Genomic DNA, 24928 nt, shown 5'->3' with positions numbered 1-24928 from the left:
TGTAGCTTTCCTCAAAGCACCCCGGAAGAAACCTGCCGTTTGCGGGCTATCTAGGTTTCCCCGTCGCAGGCAGGCGCTGGGCTCGCCCCGGGCGAGCGTGGCCCGCGAGCACTGCCCGCGAGCGCACGGCAGCCGCCCAGCAGGCCCCGGCCACGCGGGAGGGGCCTCCGCACCTCCGACGTCCTCCTCCACCCGCCTACTCCGCACATCCCTCCTCACTCTCCGCACCGTCCTCGCCCCTCCCCCGCTCCTTCTCCTCCACTGTTCACTCGCTCCTCACCCCGTCGCTTCCCCGCCCGGGGCTCGGGAGGCGGCGCCTGGTGAATCACCGTCACGTGGGCCCCGGGTGCGCAGAGGCGGGCTGCGCCTCGGCGGCTCTGGCGCTCCGCGCCTTAGTGGAAAATTCCCGGAGACCTACTGGGGCTGCGCGCCGGAGGCCCCGCCCGCCGTCGCTTCCCTCCTCGCTGCCCCCCTGCCCCCGTCTTCCGGCCGCGGCCCGGCCCCGCCACTGCAGAGGTTCCTTTCTCCCCCGGGAGCCGCGCTGCGCAAGCCCCGCCCGCTGCAGCCCCCGGGCTGGCGCCGCCCGCGCCGCTCGCCCTCGGGTTGGCAGCCCTCACTTCCTTCGCGCCCCTCCTTGGGGCTCCGAGCCGCGGCGCGGCCTTGCCCCCGACCTTGTGTGTAGCCGGCTGGCATCCTGAGAAGCCAGGAGCGGCGTCCTGGCGCCTCCGCCTTCGCCGCTGGGGCGCCGCAAGCCCCCTCAGTCCCGCCACCCCAGATCCGCATGACACGCCCTCCCCCCACCTCGGGTGGAGTGAAAGACAAAGGGAGAAGCCGGTTCCGATGGGCGTCTTGTCTTCCACTCCACGCACTGCGTCGTCGCTCAAACAAAGCACGTACTCGGCTCGATTTTTACTTACCCCTACTTAACCACCAGGCAAATAAAAGTTATTTTCCCTTTCCCATAACATTCCTCACTTGGTTTTTCCAACCACGAATGAAATTTATTCCTGAGACAGCAACTTTGGAGAGTTAGTTGACCTCATCCACCCAGGGGTGACAAATGGCTACACAATGACATTATTTCACTCAAAAGGGGTGTGTTATGCGCGTGGTTCACCTCAAGAAAACAAATAACGTTTAACGGTTTCAGCGACTGGTTGGTTCTGGACTGTCCTTTTGGGTGGAAGACACTGAATGGGGTGGGGGGTTGAGAAGTGGTATCAGCGCCAGTTGTCCCAAAATGGGGTTACTTGGAACTGGATGCAGGCGTCTTAATCAGACACAGGGTGCCAAAGATTTCAGCCAAAACTGGGAGTTTTACCTGAGTAAGGATTCCAGAACCGAGCTCAGATAGGCTTTTCATCTAAGAACCAGAATTACAGGTATGTTAATGTTAATAAACCCCTATTTGAGTATCTTAGCCTTGGGCAAAGAAAGTTTCAGAAACTCACTGAAGGCCGAGAACGAACGTAAGTCCATTGTGGCCTAAGAGTGTTTTAAGCAGAACTCATCATTCAGTTTCTCTTTGGACAAGAAAACAGACCACTAACAAGCATAAAAATAAAGGTATTTTTAAATCGCCTTATTTTGGAAAATGTTAAGAGTCTGAAAATTTTAATTTTCAAAGAATGGAGCATAGTATACTATTCGATAAAACATAAATCTTCTCTTTACTAAGTATATGCCCATGTTGTCTTGTCTTCTAGCTTAATTCTTGATTCTCAGTGAAAACTTGGCACGTTCTGAATAACCTGGAAGCATGTACGTGAGAATTCACCTCTGCGATTTTGTTTTCACATTTCACTTTCCAAGCCACTTATTGCTAATTAGCAGGTGTCAGTGAAAGAACTATGGTCAATAAATCCTTCATCTTTCTGCAGTGTGTTCGTTCACATCCATTATTATATACCACATCTAGCAAAATAGACCATCCTAGGGTCACATGAAAAGGCCAATGGGTAAATACCACAAAAAGGTCATTACTCAAGCCATTCCTTCCCCCTTTGCTTGGGGAGATGAGAAAAACAGCGAACTGATACTCTGGGAAGTTCTACAGTCCTGACGGAATTGAATACATTTATACTAAAATATATGTAAAATTCTCTAAATTTTTTTTCACTTTTAAAGTTGAGTTTCTGTGGGCACCAAGATTTTCCTTTTCTGACTGAAAAAATGAGGTGTGTACTTCACACAACGGTAATGCTTCCAAACATATGGCTTCACGATATACATCTTATGTTTTTTATGTATGACTATGTTACCTAATTCTGGTCATTTCGACCTGAGACATCTACAGCAGTACTTCCAGGGAATGTTATTTCTCATAATAAAATTGACTCACGGAACTGACATTCCTTTCCTTGTCAGTGGATGTGGCCCTGTCTGCATATGACCCCTGAAACCACTGCAGTCAACATGTGACCATGATAGGGGACATCTCCAGCATGTCAAAGATGTCAAAGTGAAGAAACCTCCTCTTTGAGGAGGTTATCAAGGCCAAGAATTAACCCTATGACTGCCCTGTCCATGGACTTCCTATTATATGAAATAGTATATGAGTCCTTATAACTTAAACCATTTTTAATTGCATATTGTGTTTCTTGCAATAAAAGGTTTTCTGCTGCTCACAACATCTCCGTGGTGGCCAGCCTCCAGGATAGCCCTAACCATCCTCACCTCCTGGCATTCACATCTTGAATAGGGCTTGCCAGTCAGGCCATCAGATAACTACAGACCTAGCTGTCAGCTGACTGACAGCAACCTCATAGGAGACTTCAAGCCAAAACACAAAATTGAAACATGCCTAAAGTCACCAGGGTGCTCACAATTAATAGTATTGCTTTGGGCTTGAGAGCTGTCTTACAAAGATAAAATAAATACAACATTTCATTTATTGAGCCCCTACTAAAAACAGAATGCCAAGAATAAAATACACCAAATGATAAGAAAAGGAAAAAAAAGGGGTAAAGAGTCAAGTGAGGAATTTGTTGAGGAACTTGGGAAAGGCAAATGCTAAGAAATATGTAAGTCATTGGAATAAAGGGAGGGCTGTGGCTGGGGAAGGGTATTTCCTCACAATGCTAATATCAGGACCAGAATTTTGAATAATACTGTCCAGACAAGAATGTCAGCCTCTGTACATTGCAAAAGGTCATATTAATTAGGTGAAATGAAGCCATTAGAAAGCAAGTCTTGGGATCAGTTCTCACACTGTCTTACAGAAGACTGGATTGAAGAAAAACCTGCCCTTTTCCACCATCAAGCTATTGCAACAGATGTTTATTCAGTTTCTTATTTGCTAGGCACTGAGTTAAATATATGAATTCACTAATTCACAGAACTCCTTCTGTATATCAGGTGCTGTTCCAGGCACTAAAGATTCAGTGATTAGCAAAACAAAGGACTTTTCCTCTTGGAGTTATTTCTCGAAGGGGTCTGGCAGAGAGGCAGGAAGGGGGAGATCATAAGCAAATAAACAAATGATCAAATAATATGTTTTCATACCATGAAAAAAATGCAATCAAAAATAACATAGGACAGTGGTGAAATGGAGATTTCATGCAAGGGGCAACTTTTGCTAGGGAATGGTCAAGGAAGTTTTTTCTTTCTTTGTTTTTTGAGGAAGTAACATTTCAACTGAGACCTAAGTGATGAGAAGACCACCACACAGATCCAGGCAAGGAGATTTCTAGGCAGAAGAAAGAGCAAGTGCAGAGCCCTGAAAAAGGAATAACTTAGAGTGTTTTAGGGACAGAAATAAAATCAATGTGGCTAGTATGTGGGGAAAAGAAAAAGTGGTAGGAGGTAAGGTTGAGGAAGTAGGCAAGGGCACAACCAGGCAATGCCATGGTGAATGAGAAATATGGAATTTTATTCTGGTTGCGAAAAGCAGTCACTGGAGGACCTTAAGTAAGGGAAATAATTTATCCCTTTAAGCAAGGGATTTTATTTATATTCTGAGATCTTCCCGACTGCTGGGGGGGGGGGGGGCGGAGAGAATGAACTGTGAGCACCAAGAATGGAAGCCCAGAGATGAGTTAGACTGTGGCTTTTGCAATGATTCAGGAGAGAGGTAACTAGGACCAGAGCAGTGGAGATAGTAAGAAGTGGCAGGATTCTGAATTTATTTGGAGGCAGAGCCCTCAAGATTTGCTGATGGATTGGCTATTTGAGGAAAAGAACGGCTCACGATGACTCCCTGGTCTGGGGCCTAAGGCCCCATGAGGAAGTCATGCATGGTGGTGTTACTCTTCTAAATCATAAAAATGGGAGAGGAACAGTTTTGCTAGGGAAATCAAGAGTTCTGCTTGGGCCAGTAATGGATGAGAGAGATGCCCTATAGATACACTAGATAATATGTTTCCTCCTGGTCCTAGAAAACCTCACAAACTCTTTACTCCTCCATTTATTCATTCGACAAAGTATTGTCAGGCACTGTTCTGGGTGCTGGCACTAACAGTGATCAAAGCAGACTGTTAACCTTAAAAATAAAACTGCCAGTTATTTTACCAGCAAAAATGGGTTTATTTGGGAATGGCAGAGAATTACAATCCAGGACACGCAAGCCAAGGCAAAACCATAGGCAAGTCCAACAAACAAAAGAGAGGAACCTTATTTTATGGAGAAGAAGGAGGAAGTTGGGAGGGGTTGTTTTGAACAAAAGTCCATTGGAGAGAAGCAAGAGTTCAAGTGATGACAGTTTCTCATCGGCTGAGTTACAGGGGTGGTTAACCTCGTATAGAAGATGCAATGTACTTCTTCTCATGTTGGGGCCTGTAAATGATGATTCTTTCCTGTTGAGAATTCTTCTGTTTGGTCTGTAATTGACAATTCTTCTCCGTAATTGTCACTGAGTGGTACCAGCACCCCCTACCAACCTCCCCTTCTAGCATCCCCAATCCATATAGTAAAGTTTTCGTTTATTACTTTTCACAAGATTAAATTCCAGCCTTCAGGAGCTTCCATTCTAGTGAGGGAGCTAAACACATAAATAGGTAAATAAACAAATATAATTCAGTTAGTGATTATAGAGAAAAAAACTTATTTAATTCATCCATCTACTCAGAAAGGACCTTCTCTTTACAAGCGACTAGGCTGGGTATGATTAGCCAGATTCTACCCTGAAAAGACACTAACATAAACTCTGGTACATAGACATCACAAAAAGAAGTCCCACAAAATATACTTCTAAAGCACTAAGTTCAAAGTACAATGCAATCAATTTCAAATGATAGCATCAAATAAAGAAAAATTAATGAAAGGTGTGGTATTCAAGCTGAACCTCAAAGGAAAGATAGAGTTTGGACATACGGTAGTGGCAGGGAGCTGCCTACCACAAGGAATACTAAGGGTGGAGGCTATAAATATAGGCCACGGCCAGATGAAAGAAAGCCACGAAAGCCCACCTGAGAATGAAACTCCATAGTTGGAAATGGTAGGGTAGAAAGAAGTAAATATCTCAGCCCACTTGAGGCAAAGTACAATGCTGGGTAAATAGAATTTTGAGGAACATCTTAAAGGTCAGTTGTTTAACAACTGGTTGGGAAAGTTAACTCCTTATGCCCTCAGGAAACAAACCCCCCCCCCCCGTGTTTTGTCAGGTGATAATGGTCAAATAATTCTACAGAAGAAAACTACCTATCCTCACTAGAAAGTTCTAACACCCTACCTTGACAATGCATTTCTGAAAATCCACAGCTGGGGCGCCTGGGCGGTTCAGTAGGTTGAGCATCCGACTCTGGATTTTGGCTCAGATCATGATTCTAAGGTTGTGGGATGGAGCCCCTTGTAGGGCTCTGAGCTGAGTGTGGAGCCTGCTTAAGATTCTCTCTCTCTTTCTCTCTCTCTCTCTCTCTTCCTCTGCCCCCCCCACAAAATAAAAAATGAAAATTAAAAAAAGAAAATCTAAAGTTGACAACCGATATTTGTGATTATTTTTCTGTCTTAGGTTTGCTTTTAGTAATGCATGGTGCCCCATGCATTTTAGCTGAAAGCATAACAGCAAAAACCTAAGCACGTCAGGCCTCCATTGGAAGTCACTTGACTTAGCAGATAGACCTCAGATCGGCCTTTGAAAAACAAGATGTTTTTCAATAAAACAATAAAAGAACAGATGTTTCAGTACCTCCTCCTCTTTTTCTCTTTTTCGTCATTTACTGTTCAGGTTCTTATACAGAAGTCAGAACAAGACTACAGCCCTCCCCCCCAGCATATGCACTAACATACACACACACACACACACACACACACACCCTGAATTTTGCAGGTTCGCCTAAGTGTGAGTGGCAGTACAAACCACCAAAAAGTCCAAAGGACAAGAGATCCAGCTGTGAGGGTGCACCTTGCCAACCATAACCACAGACCCTGAGGGCTTCCTTAGCACATCTGACTGGGCAAAGGGACTCACCTGGATGAAAAAGTGGTTTCAAACCTTTTGATTTTTATCAGTTGAAACCTGATATAAAGAAACTTGCAGGGAGTCCTCTCTAACCCACCACTAAGATTGCTCTCCTGACAAGAAGAGTTGATTGGTGTTATTAGGGAAAGAATGTGGAAGAAAGGTAAGTTTTTTCAGTCCTGATTGTGTGTCAGATGCCAAACCTGCCTTGGGGAAGTTCACCATCTCCCCGGGGAGAGCAGACTACAAACAAACTCCAACAATTTTGAGTACAAGACAGCACAGGTTTAAAAAGTCCAGCACCACATGGTTTAGAAAAGAGTTCCTGCAGAAAGAGGGGGTAGCCTGCGGCTCCGTGACTAAGCCTTGGGTGATGGTGAGGGCAAGTTGGGCACTAAAGCAAGAAAGCATATTGTTTCTGTGAGACTGGTCTGACCACCAGAAGGGGTGGAGAACATAGGAGTGCAAAGGGGAAATCGGGTCCTCCCTTGTCAATCACGAACACTGGTGCAGGCCCAGGGCATCCGCAGCCTCACGTGCCACGGAAATAGACAGCTGTACAGATTTCCTCAGGAAAACATTGAAAGCAAAAATTGTGATCACACCCAACTCTTTCCTCTATGCCCTGCCCAATCTCTCCCACGTCCCCAAAAGGAAGACAGCAGTAGGTCAAACTCGTTTGTTTATTCATTCATTCAACAAGCATTTCTCCTAAGGGGCCTTTGTTTCCAGCAAGGGATGGACTCTTGCCTTTCGGCAGCACAGAGTATTCCGCAGCGAAGGGGCCCCCTAGTTGCCTGGCTCAGCAAGACCACATCACCACTGGAAGGGAAGGACGGCTCGGTCGGGAGAAAGTCTCCCAGACTAGCACTCCAGTGGAGGCAGCGCCTTTGTAAATACGAGGGAAGAAAGGCGAGGTGAGAAGTGCTCTCAAATTGGGTCTGGGGGTGGTGGAATGAGCGAAATGTGTCTGCGAAAGGAAAACTGGGAACTCCTACACCTTCTCAGAAGAGCGGCTCCCCCCACCCCGGAGGCCCATCTGGGATCCCCTTTCAAAGGGTCTCTGGCTTGCTGGTCGGCATGTAGTTTTTCCCCTCCTAGGGTTTTCCACGTTCATACAAAAAGGATAGACCGACATGGAGCTGGCCCCACCAGGCTAGTTTTGAAGAGTGAAAGCAGGTCTAGACGGAGAAGAAAGAACGAGAACAGAAATCGACCATGGAGACAACGTTGCTGCGTTAGTCCAAGTTTGCGAGAGAAAAACCCCAAGTAAATCACAAAATAACAGGCAGGAGAGAGTTGGGTGGGCGGGATGTGTCCCCAAAAAGCCTGGAGGAGAAAGCAAAGACTGCTGGTAACTCGGACGGAAGGGAAATGAAGCAGAAGGCTCCTTAAAGACAACCGCATGTGTTGGGCACATATCGAGGTTGACATGAACAGGCCAAGATGAGCATGGGGGGTCTTTCCGGGCTGACTAGGAGACCGGAGAGAGTGGGGTTTGGCTCTCCGGAGGGCTGGGGGCGCCAGCGGGCGGAGCTACGGCCCCGAATGGGCCGCGGGTAGAGGGGTGGGACGGGGCGGGGCCTGCGGGCCCGGGCGGGCCGGGGGAGGAGCCCAGGTGGTGTTGATATACAAAGAGACAGCACCCCGGCGGCTGCGGCCCCGCCCCCTAACGCGTCCTCCTGGGCGGCCGCTATAACCCGCTGCTCCGCGGGCAGCTTCAGAGCCGCGCGACGCCGCCGTCCTGGAGCACTTTACCTACAGCACCGCTGGCAGCCGAACCACGCGTTCCCGTACACTCGAGCCTTTCCCTTGAGACGGCGGACGCCGGACGATTGGGGCGGCAATTTGCCATTTCCTTTTTTTTGCTAAAATTATTTTCCCTGCCTATTGTTGGGTTTTTTTTTTTGGTTTTGTTTTTGTTTTGCGATTTTTGTTTAGCTGAGAAAACCCCACTGAAGGCGTTTTCGTGACGTCTCCGGGATACGAGAGCCGAGACCACCGAGGTAACGCGCGCGGGGGCGTCTGTGCAAAGGGCGCGGGCCCAAGCGGGAGTGGGGGAGGGGCGTCCGGGAGGGGCCGCGGGTGGAAGGCAGCTGCGGGGGTCGTTTCCTCCCAGGACTGGCGTTTGTGGTCGGCGGGGCCCGTCTTCGACCCCGGCCCGTAAGGGGGTCGCCGCCCTCCTCCGGACGGGGGAGGGGCGCGGCGCGGGGGCCGCGTGCCCGCCGGGAGGGGAGCCGCATCCTCCCGTTAGGGGGAAGGGAACCAGCCCGGCCCGCGGCCCCGCTGCGGCAAGTCTTGTGACTGATTTGCATTAATAAAAAAATTAAATCGAGGGGTCCTGGAATTTGGGAGCAGCAGAGGTGGGTTCGGGCTTCTGGTATACAGAGGCCACGGTTGGGGAAGACGGGCCAGGAACATTTGATAATCGGCGATCGATATTGCATCAGTTTCCTTTCCGGGCATAGGAGGGGCCAGCCGGGCGAAGCGCTAGCGAGCCAAATGCCTGTAGACGAGTGTGCTCGAGGGCACGGGCGTGCGCGTGTAAACAAACCCTCGCCGCCTCTGCTTGCTGGGGAACGGGTGTTCTCCCCTTCTCGAGAGAGGACTCTTGTCAGCCCTTTATGCCCTCTTCGAGTCCGCTATGTGCCGCAGAGGCATTTCCCCGTGTGGGGACCCTGGGCACGAAAGGACGGATTATGCGCGCTGCTGTTGCAAATCCTAGAAACGGGGAGCTGTGCGCCTGGGGTGCGCGCACACCTAACCAATGCCCGGCGTGCCTGTGCACGACCAGAGAGGCTGGAGGAAAAGCAAAACAGCCCCCTTGCACCCCACTCCTCACACTTGGGATAATGGAGAGGGTGCAGTACCAAAATCCGTTGGAGAGGGTCTGGAGGGCACGGGCCTCTGCGGGCACATCGCCGTGGTGGGACCATCTTTGTTCTTCGCGGCTTCGCTGTCTGTACTTTTCCGCCCCTTGGCGCGCCCCCGCCCCTCTCGCTCGGCTGGTACTTTTCCACTCGCCTGGCCGGGGATGAATCAGCCGCGCTGCGCCTCCCCGCGGCGTCACGTGACCACGGCGGGCGGGCGGGCGCTGCAGTCCTGACGCGCCGCCTCTACCTTCTTCGCAGGCAGCCGCGCGGGCCGGTGCACTGCCAAGGACAAAAGGAGCCCAGTGTTGATCGCTGTACCCTATTTCCTCCCGGTGCCAGCATGAAGAAAGCCGAAATGGGAAGGTTCAATATTTCCCCGGATGAGGACAGCAGCAGCTACAGTTCCAACAGCGACTTCAACTACGCCTACCCCACCAAGCAAGCTGCTCTGAAAAGGTAGGAGAAGTTGTGTGCTTTTTTTCTTAAAACGGCTTGGGGGGGGGGGGGTCCGGGGTTCTTTACCCCCGACTCTGCTTCTGTTGCTTTAATTTACTGTAGCATTTGGAGAGTGTGTAATCTCTGAAAGAGTATCCGATTGTCGCAGTGACAGTATTTCGTGTGAAAGTCGACTCCTACTTAATTCTTAGGCGTTTTAGTAAAGGTGTGTGACAGCACTAAAGGGCAGTCTGTTCAAGCATTCCGTTGTATATTTCAAAAACAGTTCAGGTTTACCCTTTTTTTTTTTTAACCTCACAGCCATTATGCAGATGTAGATCCTGAAAACCAGAACTTCTTACTTGAATCGAATTTGGGAAAGAAGAAGTATGAAACAGACTTTGTAAGTTGAAAATAATAATTTGTGTGTCTGTGGCTTTATGGAGTAAAAGAATAGTTTTACGTTTAGATTTCAATCTAACTTGCCCAAAGCTGGTTTTCTCCATTTAATTATTGTTATATGTTTGGTTATCGTTTTCCCTCTATGTAGCATCCAGGTACTACTTCCTTTGGAATGTCAGTATTTAATCTGAGCAATGCGATTGTGGGCAGTGGAATCCTTGGGCTTTCTTATGCCATGGCTAATACTGGAATTGCTCTTTTTATGTAAGTATGTGTAAGTAGTGAGTCTGCCATGCAGGGCAGTTAATATGACGATAAAACATACTTTTGGCTCCAGAGATGGAATTTACAGTTGAAGTAGTTGACTTAAAAATCATTTGTGTGAAATTTAAAATGAAAAATCCAAAAACCTCTTTATTCTGATGTGTAACTGCATGATACCAAGAAAGCCAATTAGGAAGAAGTAGGACAACACTTTAATAATTAAACCAACAGTCTTTAAATCAATTGGAATAGTTAAAAGTTGTAACGGGTTGGATTGTGAAGAAGAACTATTGATAAATCCAAGGTGGTTAGAAATTTTGTTCTGGCAAAATGGAAAGCAAAAATACTAATAAGCATGGTACTTCCAAATTGGTTTATAAATGAGTTTCCCCAAGAACCTTTGCACAAGGAAAACAGACTTTTTAAAATATATAGGGTGTGGTGGTATTTGCTTAACCTGGAACATGTTTGTTCTAAGAAAAGTGAGTCATAATTTTCTGGACACTGAAAGAACCCATATGTGGTGTGGTTTGTTTTTTTTGTTTTTTTTTTTTCCCCTTTTTAATATTTATTTCTTTCAGGTCTGTGTGGTTGCTACATGCCATAGCAAAGAAATAAATATTTTAATAAGTACTTGCTTTTAAATGTTTTTTTTTTTTTTCCCTAGTTGCCCAATTAAAATTACTTATTCCAGTGCTTTCTAGCATCAATGCCTAGACTAGAATTTTGGGGCTATAGAAGACAGTGGTTGTTAACTGATGTGGGGTCACTAATCCTTGGAAAATAAGACAAGTGTGGACATTATGTCCAGAAAAGAAGAAGTACAAAAGTACATGTAAATTTGACCATACATTTTCAGTGATGTCTGTATCATAGCTGTTAAGTACCTATGGGCTCCTGGCTAAGGCAAGTTCTGTGGAAGATAGTGTGATTTATTGTGCAGATGAGGAAACTATACCTTACAGGGAGTATGGAATTGTCCCTTTTGTGACAGATGTGTTTTAGTTAGCTGACAGGTGCCATCTACTCAAGTTATTTTCTCCAGCAGAATAGCATGTTCATGAAAGGAAAAGCAGACCTTTGCAAAGTTCTGCTTCGTGGTGAAATTCCACACTGAAGTTAAGCCTGGCTTTGAGCATTGGAAGCTAGGATTCCAGCAGCTTGCTTCTTTAGCATGAAGCTTTTGAGAATTCTTACTAAGGGGAAGGACCAGGAATTTACATTGAAAGGACCCTAGAGTTTCAAAGTTTTTACTGGGGAGCTTAAATGGCGTCATTGTTAAATATTTGAAGTCCTTCCTGGCTCTTATAAAAACTAGAGACAGTCTTTAAAGGCTGCTGGTATGGTTATATGTTATAATTACACAAGACAAAATGGCACCTGTTTCATAAGTGAAAACAAAATTCTGATGTTACCCTTGCACTTTTGAAATTACCTATACTTTGGTAAAGTCTCTGTGTTTGATTAACCTTTTTAATAAATGGTTAAATAACATCAGGAGTGATGAAGTGAGTGTTTAATCCCATCAGTATCTTACAAGGTATATTTAGAGGATATAGAGGTATGCAGGTAAATGGGCCAAAAGCCACGTGGCTGCTATAGTCTGGTTAAACAACTCTAGCTACGCTTATTAGGCAGACTCAGTCTTGAAATTGAAAGTGACCTCAAAGGTTATGAAGTCCATTCATCCCTCATTGTAATTTCAGTGTAAGAAAGAAGGGCTGAATTTGTCAACATACTTTGAACATTGCTTTTGATTAAACCAACAACTTTGTACAGTTAGAAGTAAAAGTAAGGCTGATGGTGTCATTTTTCCACCTCAGACTAGACCCCATGAAACTTGTGGCATGAGAATGGCAGTTTTAATGCAACCACCTAGGTTTTAACTAATAGACATCCGGTTCTTTGCCAGACCTGATATGGTACCATATTCATTGTTCGTGTACAGAATCAAAAAAAGGGGCTCTCTTGTTTGCAGAGTTTTCTGTGCTTTCTCTGGTTTTGACTTTTTTTGTTGTTGTCCTTTTTAATAAAAAGAAATCCATACTTTTCTTGGCTTGCCCAGGAGGGGAGGAAAGTAAAGCTGCAATGAGAAAGAACTTGTGCCCTTAAAACTAAGTGACATTAGGGAACCTTTAGTTCCTCCCTATTTTTTAACTTTTTTTCTGTTCCACCAGATGGAGGGGAGGAGATAGCCCAATCAACTGCTAGCCTGCTTGTTCTAGCACAGGCATTGTTTAAATTTGTCATATTACTGGGCCTGTATTTACACCATGGTGGGCAATATGGTATATTGTCACAGTGGTTACTTCTCTGACTTGTGCCCAGTTTGTAAAGCTGTGCCTGACTATCTCTTTTCCCTTTATAGTCCCATTCCTCCTCTTATTTATGTAGTCCAAGTGGTCTCAAGATCTTTTCCTGAACGTGTCTCGGTTGCATTTCACAAGTGCCTTGTGGGCTGGGTTTACTGGCAGATAATTACCACCATTTTATAGATAAAAGGAACTATTAAAATGCAGAGAAGTGGCAAGGATACAGTTAAATATTACAGTGCCAGAATCAAAGTTCAAGTCTCATGAGTCCACCACCTTAAAGTTGAGCTTTCCTGGGTCTCCCGACACCTTTGAGTCAGTAGGTAAACCCCTGCTTTAACCAGTATTGTAGAACTAACACCTGAGACACAGTGCAAGTTTTTAGTACCAGGTAAGAAAAGATGACACTCTAGCCAGGAGAGTAAACACCAGTCCTTGGAGGCTTTCTGTCTAGCGCAAGAACTATTAGGACACGTTACGTTCCATATTTAATGTGTAGCTACAAGCAAAAGAATGGTCTTTAAATACAGCTGTGCTTATTGATAACCCTGTGCCTTTTCCTTCTCTTCATCAGAATTCTCTTGACATTTGTGTCCATATTTTCCCTGTATTCTGTTCATCTCCTTTTGAAAACTGCCAATGAAGGAGGTATGGTAGCATTCTTGAGATTTCTAAAACAATTTATGCCTGTCACGATTTTCTCCCTTCATGCTTCTGTGTTCTTCATATTACAGGGTCTTTATTATACGAACAGTTGGGACATAAAGCATTTGGATTAGTTGGAAAGCTTGCGGCCTCTGGATCAATTACAATGCAGAACATTGGAGGTAAGGATTTTTAAAAGGTGATTTGGGTAGACTTTTTGCTCTTTGTGTAGCACAGAGTGGTGACACGTTACTTTCGGTGTCACATGCCACATTTTGCACTTGTAATGGTATAATTTTGTTTTCCTCCAGCTATGTCAAGCTACCTCTTCATAGTGAAATATGAGTTACCTTTGGTGATCCAGGCATTAATGAACATTGAAGATACAACTGGGTAGGTGCTAAGTAAGGTTACTCATAAGAAAAATTATAGTCTAAAATGGTTAGATACATTTTATCAAAGTTGGATACAAAATAATTACCAATAATTTTTCCGTAAGTGTTCCTGTTGAAATTGAGCAAGAAGTCCCCCATCAACTGAGCCGAACTCTTAAGAAAGAGGGCAGATTGAAGCTAGTGCTGTAACTCTGAATAACTTCTGTAACCTGTGTGTGAAAACAGGTTTTCTAGAACTTCACTTTTTTATATTCATTGAGAGATTGTAGCTGAATAACACATACTCCAACCTAAGGTTGAAGCTTTGAGTAATGTTAAGGACCAGTCCTGTCTGATTTTTTGTAAATTTGAAATTCTTAAAGCTTAAATCTGTTCAAAATGTATAATACCAGAAAATGTATGACCACACTGTGGAAACCTTATCCTTGTAGCCAAGTTATTCCTCCCAGTGGAGGAACAGGTTTTTATCTAAAGTAAACATGGGGAAGGATCATTCACTTGCCCGCCTGCAGCTCATTATCTCAAAGTAGAGCAATGTGGTTATCTCTTTGGCTTGAGAAATTTAATAAGCCACCTTAAACACTAGTTTTCTGTGGGGTCTTTGTTGCCGAAGTAAGTGGAGTAGAATTCACAGGGCATTTAGAATTTGGAAACGGCTATTTAAAAGAGGGTATGGTTGATTACCTAGAAAGGAAGAGACCTCGTTAGAACTCTTAGGACACATGGGTAATCTTTTCTCTAAGTTCAGAAGGGACCTTTTGACTGTTTTTGGAGTCAAGGTGGGTCAAGGTGTCACAACATACTTTTGACAACCTGGAATAAATCCTGGTTTGGGGAATTGGGTTTTGTTGTCTTTTCTTTGCCTGTGTATTTTACCTAAGTATGAAAAAGTCTCCTTGTTGACGTGTTGAATAAGTACTTGTGCTAATGGATGTCTGAAAGAAACTTGTTTTAAATTTTCTTGTCTCTAGCATTAAAAATTGCAGGCTCTAAAGCTATCTGTTACAGAGTTGGTGTACAATTCTTCTAAAAATGCTTCAAGATAAGATTACTGGCCTAACAATGCTGCTTTGTTCCTTACATTAGTATCAAGCCTTTAAGAAGCATTTTATGTTATGAATCAGCTGGCAGCCTTCCCAGAGCAGACAGTGGGACAAAAGTTATACTGTTCACACCCCATTTCTAACCTGAGTGAATATTCAGCTAGCCCAGAGTTAGACATTTATTCCTGCCTATGCTCTGTCTGTGAATAAGCGGCACTTTTTCCAAACTTGTCTTTTTTGTGTGTTTATTTTTATAGTATTTCTATAAAATGAGTCCCAGGAGAAGATGTGTCTAACGTTTTGGGGATTTTCGTGATTGGTTTTGACCTTGTTTCTTTTTTCTTTAATTCAGACTGTGGTATCTGAACGGTGACTATTTGGTTTTGCTGGTGTCGCTGGTGCTCATTCTTCCTCTGTCACTGCTGAGAAACTTAGGTGAGCAAACTCCTCTCGAAAGAATTGAAATGAGCCTCTCACCAGCTAGTTGGCTTGCCCTTAATAGAAACGGAAAGCCAAAAGGTCCCCAACACATAACTTTGGAAGCAGGAGAATATACCCCTGTGTAGGCCTTTCAAAATCCTGTGGCCAGGGGCTAGAATGTCTTGTTGACATTTGATAATATCTCTGCTTCATAAATAATCATACAAAATGAAAGTTTCCACTCTTTCAGTTATTTATTTTTACATAATTCTATACCTGGGTATATAAGAATTAGAAATTTCGTATTGTGTTTATACTAAAGTCTTCTAGGCAGCATTGAGTTATTTAGTTGAGAAAATATATTTGCCTGCAATCTGCTGAATTAAAGTTAATTTCTGCCCCTCTTACAGGATATTTGGGATATACCAGTGGCCTTTCCTTACTGTGCATGATGTTCTTTCTGATTGTGGTAGGTATAATTTTTCTGTAACACTAGAGATTCTCTTATGAGCCCAGTCACACTATTCAGTTTAACAAATGCAAAATTATTCAATTTAACAAATGCAAAATAATGTTTTCAGGTGATTTGCAAGAAATTCCAGATCCCTTGTCCTGTGGAAGTTGCCTTGATAATTAATGAAACTGTAAACAGCACCTTAACCCAGCCAACAGCTTTTGCACCTGAGATGGTATTTAATGTGACTGATGACGATACTTGCAAACCACGTTATTTTATCTTCAACTCCCAGGTAACTGAATATAGTCTTTATTTCCTTAAAGTAAGATTTTAGGGAAGAAGAGAGGGAAACTCTCCACCAGAAATTAATTCCCAAGGAAAAGGGAGGAGAGTTAATAGCTACTCTTCAACCATGAGTAGCTAGTTATTGAATTATTGAGGACTGAGAAGAAAGCCGTAGGTTTGTATCTTAATATAGATGGAGAAATGAACTAATCCTATGATGTTAATAATTGACACATTTAGAAGTTAGGATGTTGGTCACACTTAGTGAACAGATTAGAAGGGAATCTAATTATGCAAGGGAGACTTTGAGGTTCTGATCCTAAAATTCATTAATACAAAATAGAAGCTGCAAAACTGTGGTAACACAACGTGTTCCATAAGGATTTTAAGTAAATTTTTACTTTTTTTTGCAGACTGTCTACGCTGTGCCAATTTTGACCTTTTCATTTGTCTGTCATCCTGCTATTCTTCCCATTTATGAAGAGCTGAAAGGGTGAGTGCTTTACTTATTTTTATATACATTCGTTGGGAAAGTTAGAAAAGTATTAGATTACTGCGATAACTACTGCTAAAATACAGATTTGTATTTTTCTCTGAACTTACACAGCCGCAGCCGTAGAAGAATGATGGATGTGTCCAAGATTTCATTTTTCGCTATGTTTCTCATGTACCTGCTTGCTGCCCTCTTTGGATACCTGACATTTTATGGTAAATAATGTCTGGATTTCAGAAAAAGACACTTTGTGAAGTAAAATCGATACGTTCTTGTGTATAATCTATCACTTGTATTCTGTCTATTTTGGTATATTTCATATCTGTGATGAGAACCTGAATTTGGAGCTTTAGACTATAGGAATGTAGTGTATTTAATCTGTGACTTCTCAAGTCCAGGTTCATCTCATTAGTCATGTGATGGCATTTGTATGTGATGCGCTTGCACCTAAATTCATCCTCCCCACCTCCTCTTCCAATCACCTTTCTGTTATACAACACAAACTGTAAGCCAGACCATGGGATTTAGCTATTTAGCTCCTGTTGTTTTTGATGGGGGTCATGTGGCTAAATCTGCTTGGTATTTAGGAAAATTTCCCTTCAATGTTATTTTAATTGCATTAACCCTAATTCCAAATTAATCTTATTAGCCTCTTAGTTTATAGTCGTTTTGTGAGTAGCTAATAACTGGTGCAAATTTGCTGTAAGTTAGATTTGTTAGATTTTCTACCTGATCTCTAGAGGAAATGGCACACTTGAAGCTTTTTTTTTTTTCTTTTTTTTGTCTTTCCCCATAGAACATGTGGAGTCAGAATTGCTTCATACCTACTCTACTATCATAGGAACTGATATCCTCCTTCTCATCGTTCGGCTGGCTGTGCTAGTGGCTGTCACTCTGACAGTACCAGTAGTGATTTTCCCGGTAAGTAATCCCCTCCCTGCTCTGCTTTCATTCAGTAGGAATGCGTTTTTAAACATGTGGAGATTTGTGAGCAACACCAAGTTGATGGTCGTTTTCGAGGGATTTTTTTTTTTTAATACTTCGTAGATTTTCCAAACATCCTGGGGCATTTTTTCCATAATTGAAGATCTAAAATGATCTTCCGGCATCCAGATGTTAAGGAAACAGCAGCAGAGGAAGGGACACAATTTAACAATTTAGAAAGCTGCTTTTTTAGATACATTTCCCATTATTTGGGATTTTTTTTTTTTCTCCCATTAATTCAAAGCTGGAATTGCAATTTCTGTATGCGTTTTCTTTTGCAGATCCGGAGTTCCATAACTCACTTGTTGTGTGCAGCAAAAGATTTCAGTTGGTGGCGTCATAGTCTCATTACAGTGTCTATCTTGGCGTTTACCAATTTGCTTGTTATCTTTGTCCCAACTATTAGAGACATCTTTGGTTTCATTGGTAAGTTTGAGCAAGTGTCAGAAGTTTTTTCACATATCAGGGATTTTAAAGTTTAAAAAATGAATGACAAGCGACTCACTATTTGTCAAGACAATTTGTCAAGAAAATTTTCTTTTACAGGTGCATCTGCAGCTGCTATGTTGATTTTTATTCTTCCATCTGCCTTTTATATCAAGCTAGTGAAGAAAGAACCTATGAAATCCGTACAGAAGATTGGGGTGAGTGAGATATCCTGACTACCAGAAACTGTAATCTTCTAACCAGAATTTCCTCACCTGGTTTTAATTTTAGTCTCTTAGCTGTTTGTTGTGGTTATACTTCTGAGTTTCTAGCAAATAGTTCTATAATGGTATATTCTGCATACAGGTGGAAGGTTGGGGGACGGGCGGTGAAAGACCATTTTGCTTCTAATACAAACCTAAGTTCATTGCAAGAAAGCTGTTGAGATATTTTAGAGAGAGGAATAGAGATAGAGTGGAGATACTGACTCAGCTTTCAGTAGTAGTTTAACTGGTGTTTGCTGGAGTGCCCCTTGTTACAGACACTCAAATAGGCCTTCTTAAAGGAGAGAACAGAACTAACCATCTTCAAAGCAAAGCTGTGGGGAGCTGTCACAACACTTCAAAGTGCCATAATGTACTTTAAAGTGGAATAACAACTAATTTTACAAAGAATATGATATGTTAACTGGTGGTGGGGCTATTTAGGGAGAAGACTGCTTTTTAGTCGTTACTCTGCTACAATTCGAGTCTGATTAAAGAACTAGAATTGCTTACAAAAAAAAACTGCCATCTTGTTTTACTCAAAATATATAGTGGCAATAATTGAAGGGGGTAGAATTAGGAGTAAAGTTACTCCTGTCTCTTTGGAAAACTTCTGGCTCTGATGCAGGCTGCATTTTAGGATGACTTCGGTTTGATTCTGTGATTGAAGTTTTTGCTTTAAAAAATGCAAAAAACCCAAAACAAAAAATCAGTCCCATTCTATTACATGAAGGAGTTTATTAAGCAAAGAACATTTATTTACCTTTTCATTTGAGACAAAGGAATGAAAAAGCAAAACTTTGGAAGATTTCAAAAGTAGACTTATTTTGTACTGCAGGTAACCCCCTGGTACCTTAACAACAGTTTAAATATCTTTAGCAAGTTAGCAAGGTATGTGAAATGCTGTCAGCGTAATTTTAGTAATTACAAGACTTTTTAAAAGTAAGAAGGAATGTTGAGTGGATATATTTCTTTGCTTGCTGATCAATTTCTCTTTGCTCATTGCAGGCTGTGTTCTTCCTATTAAGTGGCATAGTGGTGATGACCGGAAGCATGGCCTTGATTGTTTTGGATTGGGTGCACAATGCCCATGGAGGTGGCCATTAACTGGCACCACTGAAACTCCCATAGTCCACTTGATGCCAGTGTTGAGTCAACTCAACTCACTATGAAATTTCACCTAATGTTTTCAGTTTCACTTCCTTTTGAAGTGCAGATTCCTCGCTGGTTCTTCTGAGTGCAGAATAAGTGAACTTTTTTTTTTTCTTTTTAAAGAAATTATTCTGTATACTAGAAATGGATATTAACAACAAAACCACGAGTCTCGGGTTAATGGAAGTGACAATTTTATTCCATTCCAGAGAATGGACGAACTCTTAACTTTTATCAAGCCACATGTTTGGCTGTGTCATTGTTTAACTTGGATATTTTATGATTTTACTTGAATGTGCCTAATGGAACCATTCGATGTGAGAAACAGTTCTTATTAATTTACAGCAAAGTATTGAAATAACCATTGAGGAAAACACTATTATGTTTTTGTACCAAAAATATTTAAAGACCTCAGAAGCACTATTTTACTTTTAAAAAAATTGCTTTTTTTTTAAACCTTCTCCAAAAACAACTGTCAACAAATTCCATTAAGAAAAACTCATTGGTATTTAAAAACAAATGTTAGTATTATGAAATGATTTGCCTTTTTGTAGGCATAATAAGCCAAATACTTTTTTTACCCAAAAAATTTTTAGAGAAAATGATGTAATGAAAAATTGTACCATGAATAGGAGCATAGTTTTTTCCATTCAGACTTCACCATTAAAGAATAATTGAATATTGTTATACCAAATCAGGTGAACTTGTTCATCACTTTTCTTCTGTGGCCCCAAATAATTTGCTTCATTCAGACTGAGATATTTATGGCTTCAGTCTGTTAGAATGGAAGATACAATGCAAATATTTCTGTGGAAAGTAAAATAACTAATTTTGAGGTACCAAATAGTGCAATTGGGTAAAACAGGGTTTATTCAGTTGCATCTGTCTCCAGAGTTGTATTGACAGCTCTGGGTTTTTTTGGGCCAGCCCTTTTTTGACATTGCTTCCAGCAGTGGAAAATGAGCATTTGATGGCTACAGGCCAAAACTATTCTATCCAGAGAGTGCAACTTTTCAAAATGCTCATCTGCTCCTGGAAGTGTGAATTACTTGATAATGTATGGCTTAGTTGTGTTCATGTTTTGTCTACAGTAGAGGTCTAATTTCACAGGTTACACCGATATTTGGTATAAGTTCTCTTTGTATAGGCCACTGGGTTTCTCATGCAGTAATTTTTTAAAAACTCATTTGCACTGGATTGTCATCTCATTCTTGTACAACACAGAATTGTTTACATCCAACAAGTGGTTAGCTAGGGAAACCAGTGCAACCTGAGTGTAAGGAGTTGGTCCAACTGCATGTGCACCCTGCCATTTCAATGCCAGTTAGAAGTGAAAAAAATTACTTGGCTTTAAGAGCACATTTATTGTACGTTATGGTGTATGGTGAATATATTAAATAATGTGGTACTTTGCTCATCAGGCATAATGTCTAAAATCCAGTATATACATAATTCCATTAGTGGTTGAGGGAAGCAAATAATGGAATCATTAATTGGTCATCTGGCTCTTAAGGTTTTCTCTTGAACTAAGCATTTCTAGTTGTAGGCAAGGGCCAGAAATGTGGCAGACATGGTTTTTGTTACACATTCTTGTATTATATGTGAGTAAATTGCAGACAGGATGTGTCTGTAAAGACCCTTGTGGATGGAACTGGAAGACGTCTTGTAGTGCTACATTGGGTGAAACCAATGGTCCATTTTTGTTTCTACAAAAATTGAGTAATTGGGGACCATCTAGAAAGGCAGTGAGAAGATGAATTCTACAGCACTGCTTTCATTTAATTGGGCTTTGGCACTCCCTTCAAATCCAGAACCTCACCTCTAGTTCAGACCAAGAATTGGCACTTCTACTTGAGTTCCTGGAAGGATTGCCGACTTTGTATCTGAGACCTGCCAGGGAATATACCAAGTAGAGTTGTTTTCTACAGTTTACATCCTTTCAATGTGGGAGAAACTACCATGGCAACCAGAAAGGAATGGAAAAAAGAATTTTCTTCTCACAGCGAATTGATGTGGGGAGGCTCCTTCAATCCTCTTTGGCTGTTTGAGGTTCAAAATGAACTGCCTAGAGTAAATTGCATTGCATGATATTCTTGGAGCTATCTTGTCTGCCTTGAGGTTCCTAAACAGTGAATTCCCATTAATGAGCAGTCTTCAGTATTAAAACCACTGTCTTGTCACCTCATTTTGCATTACTGTCTTCCGTGGATGTTTCAGTTATAACTGTAATGTTATTTATAGAACAGCATTAATCCATTAAAGCTAACCTATTTTTCAATATTTATGATAATCTGTACATACATTGTCTGTCCATATGTATTTGTAATATATAATGTATATAATGTCAGGTTTGGGTCTGGGTTCAAGTGTATATATTCCTGTAAGTTTCTTAACTGCATTTTGATGAATTCACATTATGTATCTATAAGAATTGTCCCCAAAGTACCTTTACAGAGATTTCAATATAAACAAATTGACAAATTATGTAAACACTAAAACCTTCAAGTATTCTTTAAGTTGTATTTGCAATAAACAGACTGGATGAACATCACATTTTTTCATGAAAACTTGGTGCAAATTCAGATCTCTTATTTAAATTTTAAATAAGGTCTAATTTTCAAAATGCAGTAGTTTCAAAATGTGATCTAGTGTAATGAAATCAAATGTGATCTAGTGTAATGAAAGATCTTTGAGAACCTGGGTGTGTTAGCTTTATGTATATAGTGTAAATACCCCCACTGTACTGTTAGAGGCCAACACTTCCACTAGGACTTGTTGGCAAAGAGTGCTACACCGTTTCAATGAAACAATGTATGTTTGTTTTAACTGAACTAAAATAAATACATGCTTAATCCTGAGTAGTCCTGTTTTCTTTGAGGTAATGGGATAAACAGTCTCTGATGTATTTTACATCAGGACCTACTGAGGTGTCCATATAATGGTAAGGAGTATGATGAAGAGAATGGTCAGAAAGAAGTTTTCAAGTTCCTAAAAGTGTGAAGAGGGAAGGAAAAACCTGCTGAAAGGCCTCCCAAGGATCCAGAGTTGGGCCTGCTGTGGGTAGGCCAGTAGTGCATCAGGATCACCTGGGAGCTTTTTATGAGTGCAGCTACACAGTCTGATTCCATAGGTCTGGAGGGCAGCCCACAGGTCACCCCCACCCCAGAAACCTCCCCCAGCTGATGCTGAGGCACAGATAAAACTAAGGAGTGCTGAAATAGGCCTAGGAAGAAGTCCCGTGGAGTTCAGCTTAGGTGAGGTCCCAGGAAAGCATCATCACTGTGGCTGCAGACGAATCTGCAGACAGGCTGAAGTTTATCTGAGTGACACTAGATGGGAGAGGGGTTGCTAAGATACACACGGTAGTTCAGGTATGGCCTACTGATAGCCTTCAAAGCTTAGAGCATGTGCAGTGAAATATCCAAGGCCAAAACAAAAGAAGATACAGCACCAGGTGTGCTTGGGAGTGGTTGCAAAGGCCACAATTTTTCCGCAAGTGCAATGGTTAAGTGGGAGGGCATTATTTGTGGTTAGAAAGTAGAGCAGAATATGCAATGTCTCCGAATTAACAAAAGGCTTAGAGGTGTCAGTTACTCATCTGAGTGTTTATTGCACACCTACTGCATACAAATAACATGCCCTTGGGAAAGATGATGAGGTTGTGTGTCACACTCCAGTTTTAACAGAATCCAGACACTTTGAATGAGCCATTCCAAAAAGAAAAGGGATACCGAAATGAAGCAGAATACCAATTTAGTTAATCTGAAACTAGGAATATATTTGGTGGGTAGGTCCACTCAAGAGATGAAAATACAGTTCTATAACCAGGTAGTTAGCTATTCCCAAAAGATCTCTCCAGTAAACCTGAGGAATATTCTAGGAACACTTCTAACTAAAGAACAAGAGTAGTCTGTCCTGACTTGGAAATACTCTTTCCTGGACAATTGGCTTAGTTACGTTTCTGGTAACAGTAAAGAAAATCCATTTAAATTAGGTTAAGCAAAAATGATGGCAAAGGAAGAGGACTCAGAAGGAGATCAGGTACCTCAGAGAATTAAAAGAAAAACAGGCTTCCCAAAGGTCAAACATGAGATTTGTTCCAGAGACCTCAGTGACAGAAACATGTGAGACTTCACTACAGAACTCTGCAGTTAGATTGTGAACAATTTCCTCAGCCAACTTCTCTAGATAAACATTGGCTAATACTGGGTCCTGATCTCTACTATAGCCAGGTTGGCAGGGTGACACAGGACAAACAGGGCTACCAAGACCCAGCCCCGTGGTTGGGAGAACAGTTCCCTGAGGAGGAGGAGGAGGAGGAGGAGGAGTGAAATGGTCATGGGCTGGAAATAGGGTCACCAACTGTCACAGCTTTAGCACTAGAAGTACTGCATTCTAGGAAACCCCTCAGTCCATTCAAACTGGGATGGTTGGTCACCCTAGCTAGCAAGGCATGCAGGAAAGTGATAAAACGGCTTTGCAGTACTGATAATCTCATTTTCTCTAATTTCCTTTTTCTAGCCTCCCAGGGAGAACACCAGTCTTCTTTTACAACTCTGCCCCAAATCAATGGATTATATCTTCCTCAAATTACTTTTTTTTTCTGATTTCCCTCCCCCCATGAGTCGTAAGTTTCATAAGAGCAGACACCTGTCTTTTCATTAATATATCCCCAACATTCACAACAATCTAGCACATCACACATAAGTTGAGAAAAGGCTCCAAGTTTTAAGCAAAAATTTACTAAATGCTTGTAAAATAAATACAGCAAGTACCATGAAATTAAACACTCTGACTTAAAAGATAATAGTTTCTTCATCTTCAACCAATAGCCTATGACAGGAAGGCTTCTTGCCTAGCCTGTGATCTGCCTCCAGGTGGCAGAAGCCATCTTTAACCTCTACTACATACATGTGATTTTGCGATGGTGAAATCTATTTCGAATCCTAGTCAGACTTGGTTGTGTTCCACATATTGTGAGGGAAAAGTTCACACAGCAAGTCTGGTTGGTTACTACTTATGTCTTCAAGGGAACCATGAATGTCTCTTGGTCAACTCCTGGGAATGTGGACCTCAGAAAGTTTTTTATGCTAGTGACTAATGGTATTGTTACATATACCTAAAGCAATGGACCATGCTATCCTGGCTTTTCAGGTTGCTCTACCCAGACACCAAGATTAATGACGTGCACCTGGTTTCATTGTTGAGATCCTGAGTTTTGGCTGCCAAGACTGGTTGCCAAGCAGAATATGCCTATGTAACCAGTCCCCCATAAAAGCCTTAGACCTTGAGACTCATTTTGGCTTCCCTGAGCAGAGACATTCCACACGCGTCCCTGTAGTTCACTGCTAGAAAAAAAGCACTCATTCCTGTGTGGCCTCAGACAAGGAAGTTCTTAGGACCCTGTGCCAGACCTCTCTGGATTCCAATGTTATGTATCATTTTCCTCTTCCTTTTGCTCTGTACCCTTTGCTGTAATAAATCTCAGTAGTGAATATTACCGGCTATTGAGTCTTGGGAGTCCTTCTGGTGAGTCACCAGATGAAACACGTATGGTGTCTGTTTCTTCTCTACACCATCAGTTTACAAACCTCAGTATCTCTTGCCTTCTCCATGAAGAATCTACTCACAATGAAAGCCTCAAAGCATCACTGAGCAAGTTTGACTAAATATTGTTTGGAA

At 42.4% G+C, this 24928-nt stretch overlaps 1 protein-coding gene and 1 long non-coding RNA gene across 4 annotated transcripts; both read left to right on the top strand.

The window, feature by feature from the left end:
• Positions 1-581: 581 nt before the first annotated feature.
• Positions 582-1879, top strand: LOC122240094. The gene is made up of 2 exons (XR_006219421.1): positions 582-1382; positions 1707-1879. It is a non-coding gene; the product is annotated as an uncharacterized LOC122240094 (long non-coding RNA).
• Positions 1880-8314: 6435 nt separating this feature from the next.
• On the top strand, positions 8315-22104 carry SLC38A2 (solute carrier family 38 member 2). Of its 3 annotated transcripts, none has more exons than XM_042992151.1 (16): positions 8315-8403; positions 9610-9726; positions 10027-10108; positions 10256-10371; positions 13258-13331; positions 13418-13510; positions 13640-13721; positions 15119-15201; positions 15597-15655; positions 15768-15935; positions 16342-16421; positions 16536-16636; positions 17218-17342; positions 17687-17831; positions 17952-18049; positions 19103-22104. In XM_042992151.1, exons 2-16 carry the CDS (start codon positions 9611-9613, stop codon positions 19199-19201), a joined length of 1521 nt encoding a protein of 506 aa, XP_042848085.1. In that variant the 5' UTR covers positions 8315-8403; position 9610; the 3' UTR covers positions 19202-22104. The 3 variants fall into 3 exon arrangements, with proteins under 3 accessions (XP_042848085.1, XP_042848084.1, XP_007072993.1); XM_042992150.1 differs by having other exon boundaries at positions 8323-8403; positions 9529-9726; XM_007072931.2 differs by lacking the exons at positions 8315-8403; positions 10256-10371 and having other exon boundaries at positions 9635-9726.
• Positions 22105-24928: the final 2824 nt, after the last annotated feature.

This window comes from Panthera tigris, chromosome B4 (assembly GCF_018350195.1).
Source record: "Panthera tigris isolate Pti1 chromosome B4, P.tigris_Pti1_mat1.1, whole genome shotgun sequence".
NCBI classification, from domain to species: Eukaryota; Metazoa; Chordata; class Mammalia; order Carnivora; family Felidae; genus Panthera; species Panthera tigris.
The sequence above is the reverse complement of the archived record's forward strand: the minus strand, read 5'-3'. Positions and strand labels throughout refer to the sequence as shown.

Excerpts from the sequence above, each read along its gene's own strand:
- SLC38A2 (XM_042992151.1), top strand. The coding sequence starts at position 9,611 with ATGAAGAAAGCCGAAATGGGAAGGTTCAATATTTCCCCGGATGAGGAC. Across the intron at positions 13,332-13,417 it reads GAAAACTGCCAATGAAGGAG|GGTCTTTATTATACGAACAG; the intron begins GTATGGTAGCAT and ends TTCATATTACAG. Across the intron at positions 15,656-15,767 it reads TGATGTTCTTTCTGATTGTG|GTGATTTGCAAGAAATTCCA; the intron begins GTAGGTATAATT and ends TAATGTTTTCAG.